We start from the raw sequence: 22,697 nt of genomic DNA on the forward strand, positions 1-22,697 counted from the left end.
TTTTGGTGTGGCCATCGTTTGAGGTTTTTTTATTGTCCATTTCGCGCGTCTGGCCGATGAGTAAACACCGCCGCACCGCCAAAGAGATGCAGATGAAACGACGATGTCAGCGGGTGATACCCGAAGCTGGGACTACGACTGCTGAGCTGTGACATGTCTCCGTCTTCTGTCCCCAAGGCAATGTTGATGACATCGCCAGACCGAGTTGGCAGCTACGTGATTTGCCTGCGCAGAACATAATTCTTTTTCAAGCGCTGTAAGTTCCGTTGAATTAATCGGGCTGTCCAGGGGAAGTTGAAGCGGAGCTCGAGGGAGGAAGTTGGCCGTTAAGGATTTAAGTTAGTATAACAGCGAGTGTTAAAAGATTCGCCGTATAGCTTGCTTTCTTGTCAATCGATTCCATTAAAGTGTCATTATTGCCAAATACCAAGAGGTAAAACTTCTAATTCCAAGCACGTTTCAATTATGGAAACAATTTGAGCACTCATAAATACGCACCTGATCTAACGGTGATCGCGAACAAAGGGGCAATAAAAAATGTAGACTACGAGCATTGTTAGAGAAATGATAAAGTTGCGTATTACGTATACGCAACGTATATTTACAATAGGTCAATGAACTTGAACTGTGACCAAATCTTTTTGACAGGGTATATAGCACGGTAAAATGGATCGACATAGGAATAGTATACATTATCAGCTGTATGATTCTGCTTAAATTCAGTATTTTCAGCAGATCTTAGATTTAGTTGTGCAGTACTAGAAGAGTTCAATTTAACAGATGCTTGCTAATTAAATAAAATCATACGGAATTAACACTTTCGTTTTCTGCTTTGATTACATAACACAAAGTCAAAATCTGGGTACCATTCCAAGTATTACTGAAAATAAAATTGTTTATACCAACATTTGCCCTCGACTCAACTAACTAATAGATCTTGTCTTGGGCCACACGGGCGCATAGAAACGCGTATTTGCCAATTAGAACCCCATTACGAAGAGCCTAACAAGTCGATTCTTTGGCTCTGGCAAATGCATAACTGCAGCCGAGCAAAACTGCTAACTAAGACAAATTTAACAAACATTTCGCATACAGCAGGTCACGCCAGGTAAATCACACAGATCGACCAAGCTTTGCAGAATCTGAATCTGGCTTCACTTTTGGGCGAGGCACCCAAAGTAAATGCGCAGCCGGAGGACGGCCACAAAAGTTACGCAACTGGCATTAAAGTGAAGAGTTTAATTATTCAAATCACGTTTCAATTGTGAAGATCATTTCGCACAATCGAGAAAGTAATCAACTTACGCGTAAACAACAAATATTTCCTTCTTTTGCTATGAAAATAATTTAAAGCACAAGCATTTTTGCACATTAAGCTCTTCAGTTGATTTGAGCTGAGTAGATGAAGATTATTATAATTTAAAGGCTTTTGATTTTTATATATTTTTTTTTTCAATTGGCTAGTTTTGTGTAAATTTTGTTTAACCTGAGTTGTTCAGTTCTTTTGGTTCACAGTTGTTTCATTTTACATTAATGATCACATGTTTGGGCTGAGCACTTCGATCCCTTTAAGGCTTCTGCTCGCTGGGCTGATAGGGATGCTCTGCCAGATATTTGAGGGTTTTCAGCACGGACTCTGGCGTGGGCGGAGGCGTTGGCAAATGATCGCCGACTGGCCGATAGCCGTTCTCGTCGGCTGTGTAGGATATGGCGTACTCCTTGCCATCATCGCCAGCAAATGAGAAATGCCCTTTGACGGCCTCGCCGTATTGATCCTTCTCGATTTCTTTAAGTTCGCCATTCTGCGTTGCTTTTGAGCCATCGAGCAGCTCATAACTTTTGGATAGAGTGCGTTAAAACTTGTCGGTCCTGAGTTTGGCCTTATAAACTTACTGGTAAAAGAATTTGCCATTGTATTCCACATTCGACTCGTTCGAGATAAAGTCATTATTATCAGCAGCATGCGTCACAGCCACAAATAGAGCACATAACAGAATTAGTTTCATTTTGATCAATTTGTATATTGACTAAATCCAGAATAAATATCCACGCTGTGCCAATGCTTCGGGGCGACTGACATTGGGTGTGCTAAGCAAACAGACTTTTATAGTAGGATACTAAAAATGCGAAAGCGAAAAACAAACATGCAAAACTAATAAAATACCTGTACTAAAATATTTAACATATAATTAAAGTGGGAGCAATAAATAATATTGAACTTGTTTGGTTTGTTTTTGGCCTTTTCAAAATGGGTGTGAAATTTGGTGCAGACGCTACGCAAAGCCAAGCGAACCTGCTGAGCACGATTTCTATGGGTATCCATACCCTCCTAGAGGTATAGACACTTTTGCCTAATGCATATCAGCTCGAAATATACTACTTTTTAAAGATTTCTAAATTGTAAATTTCACACAGAGTTATGGCAATTGTATATTCGAAGCAATTACACGTTTTGGCTTATGAATGGGTTAAGGGTATGAATACTTCGGTGATTCTAGCTATTCGCTTTTATTTTTAGCCTAAGACAATAAACAATGTGCATGTCTGTCTATATGGTGCCTGTCGGCAACGTCAGCATCGGATTCTGGTTCTTTATGGAACCGACTTGACCACATTTTTGATCAGCTCTAGCCTAACCAAATGTTCAATTCATTTGCATACAACAAATTTGTCACTTTTGCCTTGAAATTTAAGGAAAAATAAATTTCATGTGCTATTTTTAAATATTTTTTCTAAAGCAAGTGCTTTACTTATAATGATTGAAAACCGTATAGAGAAACTATAAATTAGCTCATATGCCTCAGGTTTTCTGCTTCCGGCTTCAGAGTTTTTTGTAGCTCCCCAATGAAAACAAGTTAGAAGTTTTTTTTTTTTAAGAATCTTTAATTCTTTATTTGCAGCTAAGGCTATAGATATTTGAGTTCTTCTCATATGTTTACATCATTTGACATGTAAAAAAAACCAACAATTCATATAAATGTATGCACATGTATGTATAAGTAAGTACATCCTCGTCATCCATATCGCTTGTACTCGTATTACATGCAAAAGATTATAGTTATATAGACTATTTACACAAGAATTGCTGTGCACAATAATTGGATTATTATATCATAATTCATTATTATTTCTTGTTAATTCCTCATTTCTTTTTTTTTTTTTTACATTTTCTTCTTGATTTCATTAATAAATCGATGATATCACATGAGTCCGAAAATGGCAAAGTTCCGGCGACTAAAAGATCTTAAGCACAGTTTTAGTTTGAAGACGATAAAGAATAGAAGAAATCGGATTAGGGATTCAGAAGAAGTCAAGAAATCAAAACAAAACAAAATAATGAAACATAGTTGAGTGTTTGTGTGTGTGTGTGTGTGTCTGATGTGTGTGTGCGCGTGTGTGCAGGTTGTGTTCTTCAGTCAGCTGCTCGATGTTGGTGTTCGCTTTAAGGTATTGATTGATGATATACGGGCTAGCAGCAAATTGCTTTATTGTGTGTAGAGTATCAGAGTATCGTTCGCATATTGTCATTTCCACCTCCATATCCTTCTAAAAGGGATCTACCTAACGACGACGCTGTGCTGGCGGCAGGCTGAGCAGATAGTCGAGCGCTTTCTGGATCGCTGGCGGAATTGGTGGTGGGGTCGGCAAATGTGCGCCCTGTGGCTGGAATCCATTCTCATCATCGGCCGCATAGTTTAAGGTAATGAGCTCGCCTTCAGGCGAAGTATACGACACGGAACCCTTGACAATGATCACATCCGTGGTGTCCGGAGAGGTGGCCTTCTTCACAGTGCCAGTTTCCTCAGCCTTGATACCATTGGCCGTTTCATAGCTGCAAAGTTTAAAAAATAATGGGTAGGTTTTTATATGTTTTTTTTTTTTTTTTTTGCAATTGGGAAACACAGAATTCGCCTTGAAAGCTGTGAAAAAGTCATTTCGCTGTTATGAATACTCGCATGGTGTATTTACTTTTTTTTTTAGATATTTTATACAAGAAATTTATTTTTTTTTGTCCAATAAAGCAATTTCCTCAATCTCTCTGTCTATGCAAACTGGTCTTAAGTTGATTAACAACTTTTTTCTTATAATTAACATTATAATCTAGCAGAACCTTTCGGTACAGGGTATAACATCGTCGGCAGCCTATATACATTCGATCTTTCCTTCTTCTGCTTTGTTTTGCTTTTTTTTTTTGTGTATCAGTGGCGCCAGTCGAATTATTTATTTATTTATGTATATATTAACATTTAACATTTGTGTGCGGACTTGTTAACCAATGGAAATGCCTATAACTGGTATATTGCTCATAAGTTCAGATTTAATTTGTTAAATTCGCATACACAATTTGCATTTTTATTTATTTATGATGGGATTAGTTTGAAGCAGAAAATATTAAATCAATATAAATTGTGTTTTACTGTTGAAATTCGCGATATAAACATGAGATTTTATGTAGATCGCCTGCATTATCTCTATAGAAGTTTATTTGGAGTTCAATTGAAGTGAGTCAAGAATTTAATTTATGTACCAATAAAAGATTGCTATAGATGCTCGATTCAAATTCTAAGAGCAACTTTTTGGGCTTTCTAAGATATATAACAAATAATCGAAATTCTATCTTAACTGAACAGCCAAAAATCTGTTAAGTTAAAATATGCCTGAAAGTAGACTACAGATTCCCATAAAAAAGTCGGTTCCGTTTTTGAGCTTATTTTAACGGTCATTTCATGACTGGTTCCATTCTGTTTAATCAACATGAACTTACGCGTAATTGTAGGCTCCATCCGGCTCGATATTCGATTCTTGGCTGATGATCGCAATCGGCTCTCCCTGTTGGGGCTTGGGAGCTGCGTCCACCAGGCAGAGCAGAGCAGCAGCGATCAGACAGAGAGCGAACTGCAAATGGGTTAAGAACGGAAATTAATTCAATTTACGTAAATTGGCAATTGTTTATAAATAACGAGCGCAATTACACATCACACTCTGGAGGCTGATTTGAAGAAATCGTGAGCGGTTTTTCTTTCGTATTTTTTTTTTCGTCAGCTTGTTATTTTTATGCAAATTTTCTGTTATTTTGTGTTGTGTTGAAACTTGGCTCATCGTTTCGCATAGTTGTTTGATTTATGAGTCTTGTTTACATTGTTCTCACACACATATAAACTATGTGTACGGACAGACAGATAGATGGACAGTCGGACGGAAAGACATATGTCAATTCGCCACAGATTTCTTAAGGTCGTCAAATAACTAGACGCCAATTAAATATTTAACACATACGCTTTTCAGCTTGTTATCTGCGTGCCTGTGTCTGTGTGTTAAAGTAATTATCTCACAAGTGCATGGAAAATTGTGGGGCGTAGAGATTAGAGATGAGCGTGACTTGTAATAAATGGCTCGTGCTTGAGCCAAAAAAAAAAAAACGATAAAATACAACAATTTAACAGAAAGAGGGTGTAGCTTAAGTGGACCTTTTGATAGTTGTGCTTGCGCCTATTGATATTAATAATAATTTTTTTAAATTGTGGATATTCTTTACAAGTATTTTGTTAGTAGGCGTGTCCATCCTTCTGTTTCCCTTATTCTGCCTATATGGTGTTTACATACGTGCGTGTTGCAATGCGACCCAAAGGCAGAGACCCGTGCTGCAACGCCCCTTTGCGGCTGGGTCTTGGCTTGAGTACAGTCTGGCCGACTCTTGAGCAATTGACGATGGGCGAGTGGGTTACGTGTCTTGTGTTTCAGTTTAGTTTGTGTTTTTAGCCAGATAGACAGCTGCCAACTGAGCGTAACATTCGTCGCCAGCGCTTTGTCAGTCTCGCCTTTGCGCCTCTGCAGCCAAATGTCGTCTCCCAGCCTCGGCTGCGTTCCAGCTTGTCCAGCGCGACCCAGTCGCACTGTTGGTGTTGTCTGTTGTGGCTGTTGTCTGACCTTTGCATTGCCTGCCGGCTGCATGTTATTTAGCTTGGTTTGGCATCGTGCTCGAGCCTTTTAAGTGGTTGCCTCGTCTCCAGCATTCATTAATTGCTATTGCCATTTCGGCCGGGCTTGGCATCGACTTTTGGCCATTTGGCCAGCCAAATGGCTGTAACAATTGGTTAATAAACCAACGCGGAAACAACACCTTAAACTGACTCGTTGCGAACCTTTAGGTAGTTTGGCCTTCTCCCAGTTATTTTTATGTGTGTGTGTGTTTTTTTTGTTAGGGCTTTAAAATTTTATGTTGATTGATTTACGACTTACGCATTGAAGGGCTTTTTGCTGTGCTTATTTCGAAATGTTTTGGCTTATAAATTTAACGAGTTGTCTTAAAAGAACTGGACTTATATGATTTGGTGGCCATCACAATTTCTCTATATATATACGATTTATGATAAGTTTATAAGACTTTGTCTTCTATATTGTATAATTTAATTACTACACACAGGTGTAATAAATGAGCTAAGCTGCAAATTGTTTCGTAGGTCATGAGAAGAAGGGAGAGGCGACATTGTCGTTGTTGTTCTAGACTAGAACTTGTTCTTTAATTGGCCATTACCTTAGAGAGTAATCGCTACCAGGTTTAACATAACCAGCCACATATTTCTGAAGCTTGTTATGGGATGATTTCTAGATTCGATGAAAAGGTGATCACTTTTTTTTCTTGATTCCTTAAGAAGGACATACAGACAGCTAGAGAAGCAGGGCATTAGCTCGTAAAGCACACTTTCAGGACTGTTTAGATTATTTGAAAAACAAGCCTTAACTACACTTTCATGCACAATAATTTGACATTTTTTATTATTGTTGCTCTTTGTTTTCCTTTTACACAGCTGCCCACACACACTTACGCTTTTCATGTTGTATTGCAATTATTTGGTTCAGTAATGTAATCCAAAGTTGGGCTTATCCTTTCCAGCAATCGGCGCACCACACTTCACACTTGTTGTTAATTGAACAAAAGATTTTTTAATGATGCCCAAGTGCCGGCAAGTGAGTCTATTTATACGAAAAGCCCAAAGACGACTACGACTACGACGGCAACTGCGACGACGACGACGACGAAGCTGCAAATTCAGCGGGTAAAGCGTCGCACATGCAAGATGCAAAAGCATCAAAAAAAAAAATATATATATATATATATGTATGTATAAAAACTAAACTAAAGATTCGTCGTAGTCGTCGCCGTCGTTGTCGCTGCCCGCGTTAGCGCCGCAGTCGCTGCTGGCGTTGTTTGAAAAGAGCACCAGCAGCATCAGCAACAGTTGCTGTGGGGCTGCAAGTGAATAACAGCAAAAGCTGCACAGGTGAATGAGTAAGAAAATATAGTTGCTGCAGCGCCCCTATGGGCGCACGCCTCTGGCTTTTAAGCTCAGCTGTTCTGTGCAATTGAGAACCAAATGCAAAACAATTTTTTTATGCAATTGTTTCACGATGCGGATAAATAATTTAGCATTGATTTCCACTCGTCAATGCAGTTACAGTTACATCAGCAGTGCGCCCTTTGAACAATAACACATTAAACAAATAGTAGCTACGTAGTAGGTTTACCTGAGACATGCGATATCAGCAGGTATATGAGCTCGTTTGTCAACAGGTGCGTCATGCAGTAGCGGAAACTATAAAATAGACGACTTATCGACGACATCGCCCTCGCGGCGCTGCCACCTAGACTTGGCTAAATTTTGGGCTTATTTTAGTCTTTTTGTTCCCTTTGGGGCAAGCGCAAAAAATTGCATTTAAATACGTGGCCAATAATCGGCAAATACAATCAAAGTCAGGCAGTGGCGACGGCGGCAACGCACACTGGAACAACGACTATTTTGTTTCGCAACAAAAATTCGTACTTTAATATTTATATTATTCTAAAAAATTATATTTTTCCCTTTTTAAGTTTAAAGGAATGCAATGAGGCAACTTAAATATTGCTTATAAAGAGTTTTCCTTTTAGTGTTTGAAAATTATTAGATATGCTCTGAAAAGCTCTTACTAGTTGACTTTTATACATTGCGATTTAAGCGAGTAAAAACCAATTTACAAACATTAATGGGCGATCTTTGACCACAGTGCGCCCAAATTCGGGCTCAGGGCATGCCGTTGTCTGCGCTTGTGTATATCTGTGTGCGTTGTACTGGGGTCAAAATGCCAAAAATTGCTAAACGCGAAGAGGCCGCCGCTGCCACCGCCGCTGCTGCTGCTGCTGCCAAAGTGTAGGCGCGTCTAATGAATAGCTTGGGTCGGCTTGGCGCTGTGGCAGGCAGATGGGGACACAAGCACAGACGGCGACAGAATTTCGTGACAAGATTGTCCCAAAGATTGTTGCCATATTGTATTCCAAGTAGTGTTTGTTGCTGTTGTGACTGAGACTGTGGCAATAAGCAAAACAATTGCCAGTTAGTGGAAGCTCTGAAAAAATTGCTGCCTTCTAGTTTTTTGGGTCTGGCCTATTGTTATTGCCTGTTGACTAGTGTTAGGCAGCGCTTTATAATTATGAAGACATTCAACTGCATTAATTTTAATATTTATTATACTATTTTTTTAATGGGCTTATTTTAAATTGCGCAAGTAGCAGCATCAACAGCAACTAAAACAACAACTTCCAATTTACCGACTATTTGCGCTGTAAAGATTCTCATCCAGCAAGTTTGTTGCCTAAGTCTTTTGATTTCAAAGTTATAAAAATATATATAAAAAAAATAAAAAAAATTCTGTATAAAAACGAAAAATGTAAATTTTTCGACAAATGTGAACCTTGAATTATTACGCATGACTTCTCTAATTAGCCATCCAAGCAGCATTTGCTGCAAAATGTCAGTTGACCGGCTGGCCATAAAGCATAGAACAGATGCCTCATCTTCAGCTGCATTTTCAGCTCCATCTTCATCCACTGACTTTGACACGCGCTGTGCCGCGTTTTATGGCTACGTCTTGCTGGCCTTGAAGGTCGTGCCATCTTCTGTATGGCGTTAAATGCAATTTGTTAAAGCTCTTAGTGCCCTCTTTGGCCTACATAAACGAAACGAAAAAAATTACAACTATTGATATTCCGTTGCGTAAGAGTCCCAAACTGGCGTGGCTCAGCTTCGTATACGTTAGACCTAAACGGCTGGAAATGGCCGGCATAGTTTTCGGCACCCAACTATAGCCGCTTGGCTGCTGGCTAATGCTAATGTCAATGCAGGCATAAATAAATAATTGCAAATAGCAGACATCTCAGCAGCAGTCGAACCAGTTGCTGTGCTTAAATGTCAGTGGTTTTGGTCATGTCGAGAATCTCTAGCTACTGCACAAAACTCTGCTCAGCTCGGCTCGATTCAGCTCCGATCTGGTCAGCTCTTCTGATGTCAGCTGAGCAGAGCAGTCAAATGTGGTGCCTGAATGGGCAACGTTTCATGGTCAAGGAGCAGCTTCAAGTGATACGCTGTGGTCAGATCCAACTAGATCAGTCGCCATGGAAAGATATTGAACTTGCAATTGAAACCACTCTAGAACTGATTGACACAACTATTTGTGTTAAATTATGCAGATACTATGCACTTTGGGCTGGCATTAAAGCTGGCACAGCCCGCCTTTTATTCTACGTATTAATGTTAATCCGTCTGAGCATCTTCGGGTGCTACGCTGAAGGCGAAGGTGAGTCTTCGTTATGCAAATTAACTCATAAATGTTATATGTCAGTGGAACTCACAGCGCGATGAGTGGGTTTTTGAGTGGGTGGAATATTTAATGGCAATTAGTGTTAATTATACAGCATATCTAATATATATTCTCTATGAGGTATTTACAATTTTATTACGTTGACAATGTCGAAAGAACAAGAAAGGTTTCATATTTCAATGTAGAAATTCGTTTCAACTATTTATTATTCAAGACTTTATATTTTTAATGACGTTATGATTAATTAATAACTATTTAGACTCACACACTCGCCGAACACTCGCAAAGAGTATTTCACACCACTAATTATACAGGATAATTGCTTAGAAACATAATTCAACTTAGGAAACACATGAATTAGGGCGGGTGCAAAATGGGTAATTAATATATAATACAGTACATATAGAATAATTAAGTAGTTTGGCACATATTTAACTCTCATTATTGATTGAATTTGTAATGCTGTAGTCTATGAGAATCTGTAATTACTCGTGTATTAGTTAAGTTTATTTGACTTTTAACGCTGTGAGTTGAGTTTTAGTTAGCTTCTGTGTTGGGTTTGCATCAGGCGAGCTGCTGTTTTGTTGCAATCTCAGCTATTGTTGCACACAATTTGAATTGGTTGAAATTCTGTCAAGCCGCACGCGAAATGTGAAGGCCAAAAGCGCAATGGCCACTGTCACCCCTACCCCACCCCCGGCTCGTCATTTAATTGCTTGTGGCTGTATATTCATAAAAATATATGTAAAATTGATGATATAAGAAAATATTTCTTAAATGAAAATCAAGAAATGTTAAGATTAAACTTAGAACTTGAATGTTTTCTGCCTAATCGAGTTTTCCATGTATTCTAAATATTTCAAGCCGTGTCTCGAATTTCTCGTGCTCAATAAATATCTGAATATGTATTTATTGATATTGACCAACGGCTGAGATAAGTGGATTTCCAATTCATCGCTTATGTTTAATTATATCATTATAAATGCATAATGTAAAATACTGAATTTATTACAGTGTTAAATATATTTTAAATTATAATATAAAAATGATATTAATATAATATAATACTTTAGCATTTTCTTTACACAAACAAATCATTGGAAATGCAGTCGAACCAGTTGGTTAAATGTCACGTCAAGAATCTTCAGCTACTGCAAACAACTTAGCTCAGCTTTAAGAATCAGTCAAGCCATGCACACATAATAGACTGTCTTTTCATGGTCAAGGGACAGCTTATACTAAACTGAAAGTGCGGATATAATTGTAACAACTTTGTATTAAGTTGGCCCTGAAATTGGCTTCCATATTAGGTACTGACTGTTAATGGTACCAAGCCGTCGGAGCAACTAGAGCTAGAGCCAGAGGCGAAGGTGAATTCTATTAGATTAATGTGTTTCTAATGCAAATTTATAGAAATGTCAGGGAGCTTCTTATAAAAAAGCCCCACCGTCTCGGCTATATTACTTGAAATAATATTCATATTTGTGTAAAGAAGCATTAAATATTATATTCCATGCCAGATGTCTCGAACCAACTTAAAAATTTTAAATCTATTTTCCCAATACTCTGCGTATGATAGCAAAAAATCGATAAGTCATGTTCATCAGCTGTAAAGTTAAGATTAGATTGGAGAGATTATTTAAGATATTGCTATGAAAACTTACATTCGTGAATGTAACCAGGGATATGATAATGACTCCTTTAGCTGAAAGCATCACTGGTCTTTGAGCTCGTTGCATAATGAGTAACAGATACTTTCGATAAGTAGGCGAGCCTTCATACCAAGTGTGTATGTAGGCAGCCAGGGCAATGCTTTGACTCTAAGTAATAGGTAGAAGAGTAAATATTTCATAGACAATTCAATAATCCACCTACCAAGTCAATCAATAGCTGACCATAGTAACAAACCATGTAGAACTGAGCCGAACAGCTGAAGAAAAATAATAGAAAACCAAAACCTTCCCGATTCAGGCCCTGCAATATTGAATAGAACGCAACGCAACAAAGCGTGGTCGCCGTGCTAAACAGGTTGTAGGCCATTAGCATGCCAAATATATTATCCAGTTCCATGTGTAATCTATAATAATAGGTATATTTCATTGAAAGATTACGATTACTCCATAATAACTTACGTGAACAAGAGCTGATGTTTGCGTACTATGCTGACCAAAAATTCACAATCTTCGAGCTGGTGGTGCCTGTTGGGCCTGTAAGCCTCCAGCTGCCTGCCCAGGTGGGCGAAGTGCATGCACAGCTGACCACAGAGGCACATCATCCAAATGTCTGTGCCCAGGTTGATATTCATTACGAAGTGTGTAAACACGAAATCCACGGCTTGACTAAAGGCATAAGTAAGGGGTGTCATCGATTTAATACGTTCCATTGGGAACGTACTTAAATAAATAAATTTGATCTCGCTGCTCGAGGTAAAGCGCTGATAGATATAAGTTCCGGTGGCCTGCAGAATGGGACCAACTACCACGACGAAGACCACGAAATAATAATAATAGACTCCATAGCGTGCAATGCGTGGCCAGTAAAAATCATTGACCCGGTACGCTCGGCGCTCGCAGTCATCTTTGGGATAGAGAGCACGCATCCTGTTATTCAGTTCCCTTAAGCGACGACGATGATGCATAAAAATAATGAACTTCATATCGGAATTAAGCACAAAGAAGTACACAATCGCATATCGCATGATGGTAGTTGGATTCCCAGCCAGCGTATCCCACTCAACGGTTCGCAGTATCAAATAGTAGACCATATACCAATGGCTAAGTAAGCAGAGTATCCAGTAAATGCGGAGTAGTATGCGCTGCCAACTGGGCACCCGCCTGGGTGTGTCCAGAAAGTCATATCCCATCGACTTGAATATGAGATTCGGCACGTGGGTGAAATCGTCGTAATTCCGTTCAACGTTTGTCATTTCAGAACTTTCTACTCCAAACTGATTTGCCGTGGGTTCGCGTGGGTGTTTTTTATACTCGTTTGTCTAATTACGAGTCATTTAACTATTTGGCGGGTGTTATATAAATCAAATATTTAAAAGTACCATTATAAATATTTAATTTAGGCAATTAATTAATGGTGTAAAATAAAAACACTTCTAGCCATAAATGGTTGAGGCATGAGACTACTTATATCTATGTATTATATATTTATATATTATATAGCTTAAAGTTTTTCGAAACGATTTAAAGTGTTCAATCCATTTCATAAGTTGGGGCATATCTAGGTTTATTCAGTGAGCCGAGTGAAGTTTATAGATACATAAATTGATTCAATCTAAATATTATGTATTTTCCTTATCCGCTAAGTTCGGACAGCTTAATCGAATTTGTAGAATGCATAATTATTCAATGAATATTCAGATACGCCTCTAAAAATCATAAATAAATACAATCTAATTAGTTAATAAAAATATATTTCAACGACTTATTTATGTTAATGGGCTAATAAAACTTTTTGTGTGCTTGGATTAATCCGTTTAACACATTACGTCTTGCCCACGAATCCAGTTTTGAGTTCGGACCAAAAAATAACCAAAAGCTTGACAAATGGTGTTCACATTTCAGATTCCTTTAGGTTTTGTTTGTGGTCTATAAATGGAATATTCTTACTCAGTTCTTATCGATTTTGGCACTGCGTGTGAATTTTATTGTATTATATTATTTAAATGATTGATTGCAACACCCTGATCTTTAAGCTAAGTTCGATTTGTGGAATTTTATGGGCCAGTGCTATTCGAAGTATATAAAATGTGGCCAATTCTATATTTGTCGCCGATCTGATGAGTTCGCTTCTGGGTCGCGCGGCTTTCAGCATCGCGGAGCTCGAAGCTGTTGCAATGTCTGTGGCACCTATTGTTGCAGCCGCAAGCGAAATGTGAAGGCCAACTCGATGGCAACACGAGCGCCGTTTTCTCCCCACCTCCACCCCTTTGTACTAATGGTTAACCATTCATTCACTAACCAACTCATTCATTGAGTGCTATTTTCATGGCAATTTAAAGGCATTCATTAGTAATTTATCAATGTAATTTGCTTAATCTTTTCTATGATATCAGTTACAGTAGTTAATTTTATATTCTATGCGGATCTTAACGTCTCAATTTCGTATAGAGTTTATCCAAATAATGGGTGTGTGAGTATTTTAATGGTTTCTTAAACACACTAAGAGCAAGTATGCTTTAATTAATTGAGAACTGTAATAACACTGAGTTGCAAACTGAAAAAAAAAAATCTCCTTACTATGCGATTCTCATAATGATAATTAAAAGACTTTGAGTTCAAATTGTCATTCTAATTGATTTTATTACACTCTATCTCTCTCTTTCTCTCTTGCACTTGTAGCTCTGTATTGTTTAAGCATATTTTCGTAATACAATTCAAATCTACAATAAAAAATTGCTACCGTATTTTGACTTTAATTAAGAATCTTCTCAAATTTCAAAATATTAAATTTGCAATTTAATAAAAGTGCTTCCTAAACAGTAAGCTCTTCATTTATATGCTAAAATCAGATTTGTATTTATTTATATAGAACAATACAATGACTTAGTTCCCGGCATCCCTCTCTGTCACCAGCCGATTTCTTTGCTTGTCTGCCGCACGTGTCTCTCGTATCTGGTTTAACAGATTTCCTGTGCGAATGCTGACTTTTACCTCCAACTGCTCTGAAACTTAACTTATTTATGCAAACATAATAAGACTATTACAAGCTGTAAATGGTTGAGTTTGAAATACCCTATAAGATGAAATACCCTATAAGACCAAATAACAAAAGTTTGTAAGCTGGTCAATTTTTAAAATTTGTAGACTCATGAGTCTTAGCTCTTACAAAAATAATATTCATTGTTATCTTAACTCTAGTCAGTCGTAACTATACAACTTGAATTCTAATTACAGAGTATAGGTTTTTATTATAGCTTCCCAATTTAAATAACAATCAAAATTCTAAGCGGAAATTAGCAAGCCCGAAGAAACTTCTCAGCCTCTGCTGAGATTGGATTTCATTTGCCAATGTTAGGCGCCGCTCGGTGACCGAATATAATGATTTTATGGTCTGAAATTAAATGCTTTTAATAAACGGAGGCACACATGGTTATAAATGTCGCTGTCAGGCTTTGCTTTGTTACAGTTTCGTTTTATAGATCAGCATTGCAGTAACAGGCCCCTCCAAAATGTCTTTAAAAATGGTAAATCAAATTCGAGAAATAACCCTTTGCTGTAAAATATTCCCTGAAGTTCAAGATTTAAAAGGAATCTAATGAAAATGAACAACTCTTTGCGCAGTCATCTTGCTTTTTATTGCTGGCTCTCTCTGTGGCCATCTGCAATGCACAGCGGGAGTACAACCCGTATCGAAACACTCCCTACTATAGGGATTTATACTTTAGGAACCGCGACCTGTACAATCAGCGACGCTACTACGACAACTTCTATAAGAAATACAATCCGAACATTGCCAATGCTCTAGCACGCACAATCGAGCAGTCAAATGTGCCCAACTATGGCAAGGGCTCCTATAGCTACAGCTATGAGACTGAGAACGGGATTCACGGGAAAGAGCGCGGTGCGCCCGTCTACATCGGCAATGGGCGGCAACAGGAGCAACAGGTGTCTGGTGCCTATTCGTATATATCACCCGAAGGTATTCGCGTCGGTGTCAGATATGTGGCTGATGCCAACGGCTTTTGCCCAGTTATTACCTGTGAGTAAAACTATCGAAATATCCTACTTGAAATATATATATAAATTGCATTTGATTTTCAGATGATGGTCCAAATGCTGCGATTTATGCAAACCAACAGCCGCCGGCTAATGTGGTTTACACAAGGCAATGAAGTCAACTAGACTGTATACGAAGTTTCTGAAATAAAAGATCAAATTTAATAATGTGAAATTCACATACATAACCAACGTTTGTTTAAAACCTCAAAAAAAGAAACATTTATATAAATGCTATTCAGGAAATGGAGTAGAACATACAAGCCGGAATATATAAAGGAAGTATTGTTACAAGAAGGTGAGTTCATTTATGCCATTGCAATAGTAAAAATCGTTATATATGAAGTCTCTAGCCTACTAGCAATAATCCTTCTAAACATTTTTATATATCAAATTTATTATTTATTAGTTAGTGTTGATTTCCACAATCAGAACGTAATTCAGTCTTTGTAAGCATATCCCACGCACCCACAAAGTATATAAAATGGCGACCAGCAGGCCGCATATGATTGGTCGCTTTGGAGTTGAGTTAGGTGAAAAAAGATTGTTGATATACTCTTACATGGGGTATGACGATATAGTCATAGAAATAGATAACTTCGACTTCCACAAATTTATATTCTTAAGTCAAATTTTTGTAGCCATGTCTCTTTTATCAGCGTGCCTATCCCATGTCTGTCTGTTTCTATACAAATTATAGCTCGTATTTGGTCTATCCCTTTTGTTGAAGGCTTGACTTGTTTTCGTCGGAATCGGAATTCTATATCACATAGTTGCCATAGGAGCCATTAGTTAAACACAGAATCTTATGTTTGCAAAACATTTGTATATGTCGTGATAACTTAAGCCAACTCATTTATTAATAACCTTTGGCATATTCCTATATCCAATAGGCTAAATATGACAAACAGTTTCGGAATTTGTTTTTGCCACACAAAAACGTTAGCCGCCAGAGCATTTAATCTTTGGCATTCCGAATTTCTTCTTTGTTCTATCTGGTTTTTCCGTGCAAAAAGCTTTTCGAAAAATACAAAGCTCAACTATTGCATTTAATAGCTAAGCACAAAAGTGTGCTTTAATTAAATGAAACTTAGGCGAACAATTAATATAAAAATAATCAGAATTTTAAAATGTATTCTGCGTTATAAGCACCGCAGCTGGATGCTATAAAAGTTATTGTTTTAAAAAACCATACTCAAAACAATTAATATATAATTTATAGATTATATATAATATTGACCTTAAGATTTAATCGAAAACAGAAATTAAATTTGTGTGGCCATTGACACTTAGCTAAAATGTACATTTAATTTTACGATTTATTTTTAATGTACGCATATTGAGCCTGTTTACGACAACAAGAGGAAAGGTATCGACTTTTAAATACCCTTACTATGCTCTCTGTGCATTCTATGATTTTAATAACAATGGGAAGATCGCTTGGCATTGGGGAATTTTTATATATAAATTCTTGGAGCTGATTATTACTTGGGTTCACATTGAAATTATAATTCTATTACAAATAAGAGTATTAAAATTTTCTGCGGTTCAATGAACTCATTAATTATCCCGCATTATTTTGACATGAATCAGTTGGTTTTATTATCAATCGAAGCTTTGACCTTTCTTTCCTGTAGGTCAAATTTAATGAATAATTTGACGCTTTCTGTTCAAAGCGAGAATTCCGTTAATTGAGAAGAAATAGTTGTATTTTTGTAACAAATAATGATTTATGTTTATTAAAAATATATAAAAATAATTGCTTTTTAAATTCATAACACAATTTAAATATATCGATAAATAAATACAAAATTAACATATGTAGGCGTGGCTATACGAGTACCAAATCCTTTTGTGTACAATTCATTTTTTATGGATTTTCGTTTGTTGTTCTTTTTTTTTTTGCAGTTTTTCGATGGCTTGTTATAGTTTTTGCCAGCTGCTTGTGGCAAATGCATGGGAATGGGGGGACATTTGAATGGTGCAGGGGGTTAAGGGCGGGGGACTTAAGAATGTGTTGTGCACAACACAATCCCTATGGCTTTAGATGAGAACACAGCAATGTGGGGGGAATTCACTCGCTTCAAATTAGAGCTGATGAGCACTTTTCCGGCGCTGCTCTTCCTCTAGTTCGCGCGCCTCCTCCTCCTCGGCCAGCTCGACCTCGTGCTCCAGCATACGGATTTGATCGCTTAGCTCCTTGGGCATTTGATCCAGATGAATGGACTTGATTTGTGCCTTGATTTCCTTGGTCATGTGATTGATACGGAATCCGCGATGATCGAACAGAGGCTTATCTCCATTCGCCTTGTGCTGCTCCTCCACATACTTCAGAGCACGAGCAATGGCCTCGGGAATCGGAGGTGGTGTTGGAATGTGCTCACCCTCGGGCATGAATCCCCTATCATTGGATGCATAGTTCACGCGATACAATTTGCCATCATCTCCGGTGTATTCATAGTAGCCTTTGGCATGTGTACCACCTCCATGATGCAGTTTCGCCTGCTCCTCGCCATAGATGCCGTTCTCAGTCAGGAAACTGTGAACACAAATTGGGATTGGGTGAGTGGTTGATCGGTTAAATGGGAGCTCATGCAACTTACGCATGATCATATTTGTCCTTCTTGCGGATCTCTTCCTGGTGCAGAATCTTATGGCGTCCCTCGTCATCATAGTTGAAGAGTATGGGGCGTGGCGTCGTCGTCGTCGTGGTCGTTGTTGTTGTGGTGCGTTCTGTGGTTGTGGTTGGTTTCTTCGTTGTGGTTGTTGTGGTCGACTGTGTTGTTATGGTACGTGTTAAGTATCGAGCTCATCAAATTGGCAGGAGTTTCGTATGCGTGTGCGTGTGGTTGTTTTTTTTTTTTTGGGTGGGATTGTGTGTATGCGTAAGAGGGTTTCATGCATATGCAGGCATTTGGTGGAGTTGGTGTCATGCAGCGCATTGGGAGTGACAGGAAACGGGAACGCTTGGCAGGTTGCTTTTTGATTAATGGCTGTTGAGTTATGAAAGCGTGGGGGGTACTGGCTATTTGGATTTCTTTTTTTAAACTGATCGTGAATACTGTTTTTGTGGTACTGAGCATTGTTTTAGCTTTAGTGTTCGATTTGCGGTTCATGATCGGGAAAGCCGTATTCCAAGCGTATTTCGGGTACTTTAAACTCAGCTTTACTTACTGTGTAAAGATCATGGCTATGGAAAGTGGAAGAAATATGCAAAAAAAAGGAATTAGATTTGCAATAAAAGTTAGTAAAAGTTATTGCTTACTTGTAGGGTCTGTCATCGTGCACATAGGGGCGATTGAGGCCCGAGTATGGCCCATACCCACCATCGTATGGATAGGGAATATGATGATAAATTCCAAGTTCACGGTTATCGCTCACATGCATGTAGGGCTGCACCATGTGATGATAACGACCTGTTCAGTGGAAAATAAATTCAAACAAATCTTAGAAAGAATCGCATTTTTAAAGCATTTATGTGTGAGTGTGAGTTTTGTGTGTGTTTAAGTGAGTGTAAACTAGTACTTCGTATGGAAGATCAGGTTAGACGAAATTAGCTATACGTATTTATGCAGTTCATCGTATGAGAGGCTTACGGAATAATTAAGAATATTCATGATATAATGTTTTTTTTTTTTGCAATTGGAGCACACGCCCTTAAAAAAGCAAAAAGGCAGTTAAACAACGGTCTACAGCGAGCATTGTCAACATGCATGCAATTAAGTCTTTTGTTTGCTTAAACTGTTTGAGAATTATAAAGTTTGCATTTTTGTGCTAACTGCGCCTGTTGGACACAGTTTATGGTTAAGCTTAGGAGTATTTTGATATAATACTATAATTTTTCTTTAATTCGATGTTTAGTGTGATATGATGTTTGAGTGTTTGTGTGACTTTGTTTGTGTTGTTTTTTTTTTCTAGAAAATTAAACATTTTTCGACAATACACTGTTATGTTTACCTAAAGAATCCTGATAGCCACCTCGGCCTATAAGAAATTAAATGTTAATATATATATACAAGTATATGCTACAATAATAAAATACAATGCAGTTAATGTGCGACACAATAAAGTCAGCTCAAGCCGACAGTATTCCCAAAGATAACAAATTTCAATGACTCGTGTTTACCAAAACCAACCGAATTTTTAGCTTGAGCTTGAACTTTGCTATTATCACGGATTCATAAATGAAATTGGGTTATCAGTAGGTACAATACATTAAGAAATGCATGTGCTATATTAATGTTAGTGTGCGAGTGTGTGTGTTGGTTGTCCCATTGGACTTGTTCTTGTTAGTGCTGGTGGCTTCAGCATGCAGTGCGGGAAGGCGTCATGCAACAACTTGTGGTACCAAATAATCAGGTGCTTAGATACTCAATTGCAATGCCGAAATACCTTCGTCCGCTGAACTCGGATGATATCTTCCATCATCTTGTGCATGATATTTGCCGTCGTTTGAGTTTTGCGCTGAAACCGTATACTTGCCATTGTTATCAACGGGATTGCTGAGGCTGACTGCAACAAGGCCCTGTAAAGAATTTATTCATAAATTAATTATAATATTTGGTATATGGGATTTGGCATATTAAATGAGCGCGGCAACTCCCAGGTCTTATTCACAGTTCAATAAGCCGGCCGGAAGTAATAAATGCCAATGGGCACGCGCAGAAACCCCCAAAACACGTTATGTGCTTTTTGTTTATGAAATATTTTATGATATTTCAAATGCCATTAATAACGCTGAGTTATGAGGTATGAAAAAATTTGAAAGACTTGACTTTGACTCAGCTGCAAATCAAAGCAAAGCCTGCATAGCCATGAGATTGAGCTTTAACTGACTTGGCACGAAAAAGTTCAGAATTGTTTTTTACCAACTCTAAGTGTAGACCAGGTATGGATAGTATATAAGTGTACTAATTGAGTTTGGCGCCCAAGTGGCGTATACTTGATATGCGTATACTTTATGTAGTTCAAATTGTATCCGTTAATGGCGTCACTAAGCACTGTAATTGGACTGTATTAATGTCCTTTAACACACACTTTACTCACCACAATCACAAAAACGCTTAGCACTGTTTTCGCGAACATTTTGTGAATTGATTTATGTTTGTTTTTTGTGTTGGGTGTATTTAGAGATATATTCTTGATCCTTGGATATTATCCTGTTGAGATTGTGTTTTAGGTCCTGATGCGGTTAACGCGTCTGCTGCTGCAACAGGAATGTTTGTATTTCGCTGAGGTACACCGGATTTATATAGAAATGTGCCAAGTACCGTGCGAGCGCATCTCGCAATCTGATTCTCACAGCAACCGCGCCTAAATTCTCGCATGTCTGGGAGAGGTAGTTAGCCTCATTTGCTCCACAATTTGAGAGCGGTTCGGTTATGGATTCGACAGATCAACTCAGACGACTTTGCTCACGCAGTTCATCTCAGTTCAGTTCAATAACAGCTACGGCAACAACAGCGCCAAAAACGACGTCTTGAGCTGCGCTCCCTTAATTTAGACACATGACGGGTTCTTCTTGTTGCTGTTGTTGTTGTTATTAATTTGGTTATTGTTTTTATACGTTTTTTTCATTTTTTATAATTTTATATTGTTTTTGGATTATTTTTGGCATTTGTTGAAATTAACTGTAAGCTTTATTAAACGGCTGCTCATTTGCCAATAATTGTAATTACGAATTAATTCAATTAAATAATTCTCATAATTTATTACATTCAATGCGAATGCACCTTTGGCATTCATCAAACATTTAGAGGTTGCGCCTTTTGCTCGATATATAAATTAACATTTCATCTAAGTGTAACTCAAGGATTTCCAACTGCGAAATGACGCATTTTGTTTTTCTTATAAAATGCTCCCAAATTTCCCACAAAAAAAATACGTCATTCCATTTCATCTGAATACTGTGTCAGTAGCACCAGCAGCGACTCATTATCAATATTAAGTTTATTGCTGATAAACAAAGGTCAGCTTCAGTCTGCAGGCCACGGAAAAAACAAATATATATTGTATATACAACGTATATAATAATTAAAAATATGTGCAGAGTGTGTGTTCTTTTCTGTAAGATTTAACTAACATATATTGAGCATGCTTTACAGAGCTTACACATTCATGAATACAATGAATAGTCATTCATTTAGCGTGTTATTTTCATGAATCTTTCAAGAGTGTCTGGATAAATAATCAGCCTAACCAAATATCTATTATATAAAGTAAATTTGCCTATAGAAAAATGAATGGTTTTTATTTAAAGCTTAAATACATGTTATTTTTTTTATTGATATTCAGTTTATTTGAAAAAATTCAAGATCTTTTGATTTCTTGTTTTCGTATATATAAATTTTGTTTTGATAATGTACCAGCAGTTTTAAAATTCGATTTTAGATAAATTTCGTATTATTATCATATTTTTATTCAAATTTTAATGGCCCTTAATTTTGGTCCCAAACAGCTTGACTACAAACCGAAATCTATTTATAAACATATTATTATTGTTATTTTAAATAATTCAGTGCCAAATATTGTTCTAGGATATGCAGCATTCCATCATTAAAAGCTGTTCGTAATTAAATGAAGCGGGACATTTAAATATTTTTATCACATTGTTGCAGTTGGTGCGTAGCTTAAGCTTGGGACTTGAACTGATGACAACATCGTCATCGTCTTCTAAAGATCTTATCCAAGCCAACTACCTGAGGCACTCGGAAGCGCCATAAAAGTGCCGTAATGAAATCATAAATTACAAAAAAACAACGGAAACACGGCAAGACGGCAACAATAACAACAACAAGAGGCACAACAGCTTCAAAAAATAAAAAAAAAACATTCAAATTGCGCGCGCCTGCCGCAATGCGAAATGCATTAATTTTATTCAAGCTGGTGACTGAGATTGGGACTGGGTACTGGGGATTGGGGACTGGGGCTTGGTGCCCCCAACATATGGGTATGCGTATGCGTATGTATAACCGGAATCAAAGTCGGAATCGGAATCAAAATCGGCGACAGACGTGGAAGAAAAATGTTGACAAAATTGATTTTAATTGTGTAGCAAGCAGTGACATCGACTCCCCGATGCTCGGATGTGTGTCCTTAGCTCAACTTAACGGATTTTTTATTTTTCGGATAAGGCTTTAACTGGTAACCTATCCAAAAAGTCGGCCGCAGCTGCAGTTAAGCTAAGCATATCTTTTATTATGCGGATTAATTGCAACAATAAACATAAACTGTGATTAAACAGCCGGCAACGATCCTGAGTAGACGAAAGCGAAAAGAGTTGGGTCGAGGTGGGGCAAGGCAGGGGCAGGGGCAGGGCAGGGCAGGGGCGTTGCA

The 22,697-nt window shown here is 37.8% G+C and overlaps 5 protein-coding genes across 5 annotated transcripts; 1 reads left to right on the plus strand and 4 right to left on the minus strand.

Annotated features, from left to right (window-relative positions):
- Nucleotides 1-1,568: 1,568 nt before the first annotated feature.
- On the minus strand, nucleotides 1,569-2,587 carry LOC115760679 (endocuticle structural glycoprotein SgAbd-3). The gene is made up of 3 exons (XM_030702146.1): nucleotides 2,577-2,587; nucleotides 1,894-2,007; nucleotides 1,569-1,836 (listed from the first exon to the last, which is right to left on the minus strand). The coding sequence occupies exons 2-3, from the start codon at nucleotides 2,004-2,006 to the stop codon at nucleotides 1,569-1,571; spliced, it is 381 nt and encodes a 126-aa protein (XP_030558006.1). The 5' UTR covers nucleotide 2,007; nucleotides 2,577-2,587.
- A 789-nt stretch (nucleotides 2,588-3,376) lies between these two features.
- On the minus strand, nucleotides 3,377-6,943 carry LOC115760878 (endocuticle structural glycoprotein ABD-4). Its single transcript, XM_030702440.1, has 3 exons — nucleotides 6,828-6,943; nucleotides 4,766-4,896; nucleotides 3,377-3,832 (listed from the first exon to the last, which is right to left on the minus strand). The coding sequence occupies exons 1-3, from the start codon at nucleotides 6,834-6,836 to the stop codon at nucleotides 3,562-3,564; spliced, it is 411 nt and encodes a 136-aa protein (XP_030558300.1). The 5' UTR covers nucleotides 6,837-6,943; the 3' UTR covers nucleotides 3,377-3,561.
- Nucleotides 6,944-11,183: 4,240 nt separating this feature from the next.
- Nucleotides 11,184-12,559, minus strand: LOC115760681 (odorant receptor 49a). Its single transcript, XM_030702147.1, has 4 exons — nucleotides 11,766-12,559; nucleotides 11,509-11,710; nucleotides 11,298-11,453; nucleotides 11,184-11,240 (listed from the first exon to the last, which is right to left on the minus strand). The coding sequence occupies exons 1-4, from the start codon at nucleotides 12,557-12,559 to the stop codon at nucleotides 11,184-11,186; spliced, it is 1,209 nt and encodes a 402-aa protein (XP_030558007.1).
- Nucleotides 12,560-14,815: 2,256 nt separating this feature from the next.
- Nucleotides 14,816-15,478, plus strand: LOC115760682 (endocuticle structural glycoprotein SgAbd-2). Its single transcript, XM_030702148.1, has 3 exons — nucleotides 14,816-14,830; nucleotides 14,928-15,345; nucleotides 15,408-15,478. Exons 1-3 carry the CDS (start codon nucleotides 14,816-14,818, stop codon nucleotides 15,476-15,478), a joined length of 504 nt encoding a protein of 167 aa, XP_030558008.1.
- A 1,763-nt stretch (nucleotides 15,479-17,241) lies between these two features.
- LOC115760919 (larval cuticle protein LCP-30) lies at nucleotides 17,242-20,523 on the minus strand. The gene is made up of 7 exons (XM_030702492.1): nucleotides 20,409-20,523; nucleotides 19,755-19,887; nucleotides 19,320-19,346; nucleotides 18,628-18,778; nucleotides 18,537-18,552; nucleotides 17,966-18,138; nucleotides 17,242-17,901 (listed from the first exon to the last, which is right to left on the minus strand). The coding sequence occupies exons 1-7, from the start codon at nucleotides 20,445-20,447 to the stop codon at nucleotides 17,451-17,453; spliced, it is 990 nt and encodes a 329-aa protein (XP_030558352.1). The 5' UTR covers nucleotides 20,448-20,523; the 3' UTR covers nucleotides 17,242-17,450.
- Between the last annotated feature and the right edge of the window lie 2,174 nt (nucleotides 20,524-22,697).

This window comes from Drosophila novamexicana, unplaced genomic scaffold (genome assembly GCF_003285875.2).
Source record: "Drosophila novamexicana strain 15010-1031.04,08,12 unplaced genomic scaffold, DnovRS2.1 tig00000462-arrow-pilon, whole genome shotgun sequence".
Lineage (NCBI taxonomy): Eukaryota > Metazoa > Arthropoda > Insecta > Diptera > Drosophilidae > Drosophila > Drosophila novamexicana.

What these genes read in the sequence shown, in the direction of transcription:
- LOC115760919 (XM_030702492.1), bottom strand. Translation starts at nt 20,447, where the DNA reads ATGTTCGCGAAAACAGTGCTAAGCGTTTTTGTGATTGTG. An exon ending in TAAGCGTTTTTGTGATTGTG is followed by an intron (nt 19,888 to 20,408) that starts GTGAGTAAAGTG and finishes AATTCTTTACAG; the next exon opens with GGCCTTGTTGCAGTCAGCCT. An exon ending in AAGGACAAATATGATCATGC is followed by an intron (nt 17,902 to 17,965) that starts GTAAGTTGCATG and finishes TTGTGTTCACAG; the next exon opens with TTTCCTGACTGAGAACGGCA.
- LOC115760878 (XM_030702440.1), bottom strand. An exon ending in GATGGAGCCTACAATTACGC is followed by an intron (nt 3,833 to 4,765) that starts GTAAGTTCATGT and finishes TAAACTTTGCAG; the next exon opens with CTATGAAACGGCCAATGGTA.
- LOC115760682 (XM_030702148.1), top strand. An exon ending in CTTTTGCCCAGTTATTACCT is followed by an intron (nt 15,346 to 15,407) that starts GTGAGTAAAACT and finishes TTTGATTTTCAG; the next exon opens with ATGATGGTCCAAATGCTGCG.
- LOC115760679 (XM_030702146.1), bottom strand. Translation starts at nt 2,006, where the DNA reads ATGAAACTAATTCTGTTATGTGCTCTATTTGTGGCTGTGACGCATGCT. An exon ending in AATGGCAAATTCTTTTACCA is followed by an intron (nt 1,837 to 1,893) that starts GTAAGTTTATAA and finishes TCTATCCAAAAG; the next exon opens with TTATGAGCTGCTCGATGGCT.
- LOC115760681 (XM_030702147.1), bottom strand. Translation starts at nt 12,559, where the DNA reads ATGACAAACGTTGAACGGAATTACGACGATTTCACCCACGTGCCGAAT. An exon ending in GTCAGCTATTGATTGACTTG is followed by an intron (nt 11,454 to 11,508) that starts GTAGGTGGATTA and finishes CCTATTACTTAG; the next exon opens with AGTCAAAGCATTGCCCTGGC. An exon ending in CCCTGGTTACATTCACGAAT is followed by an intron (nt 11,241 to 11,297) that starts GTAAGTTTTCAT and finishes TTAACTTTACAG; the next exon opens with CTGATGAACATGACTTATCG.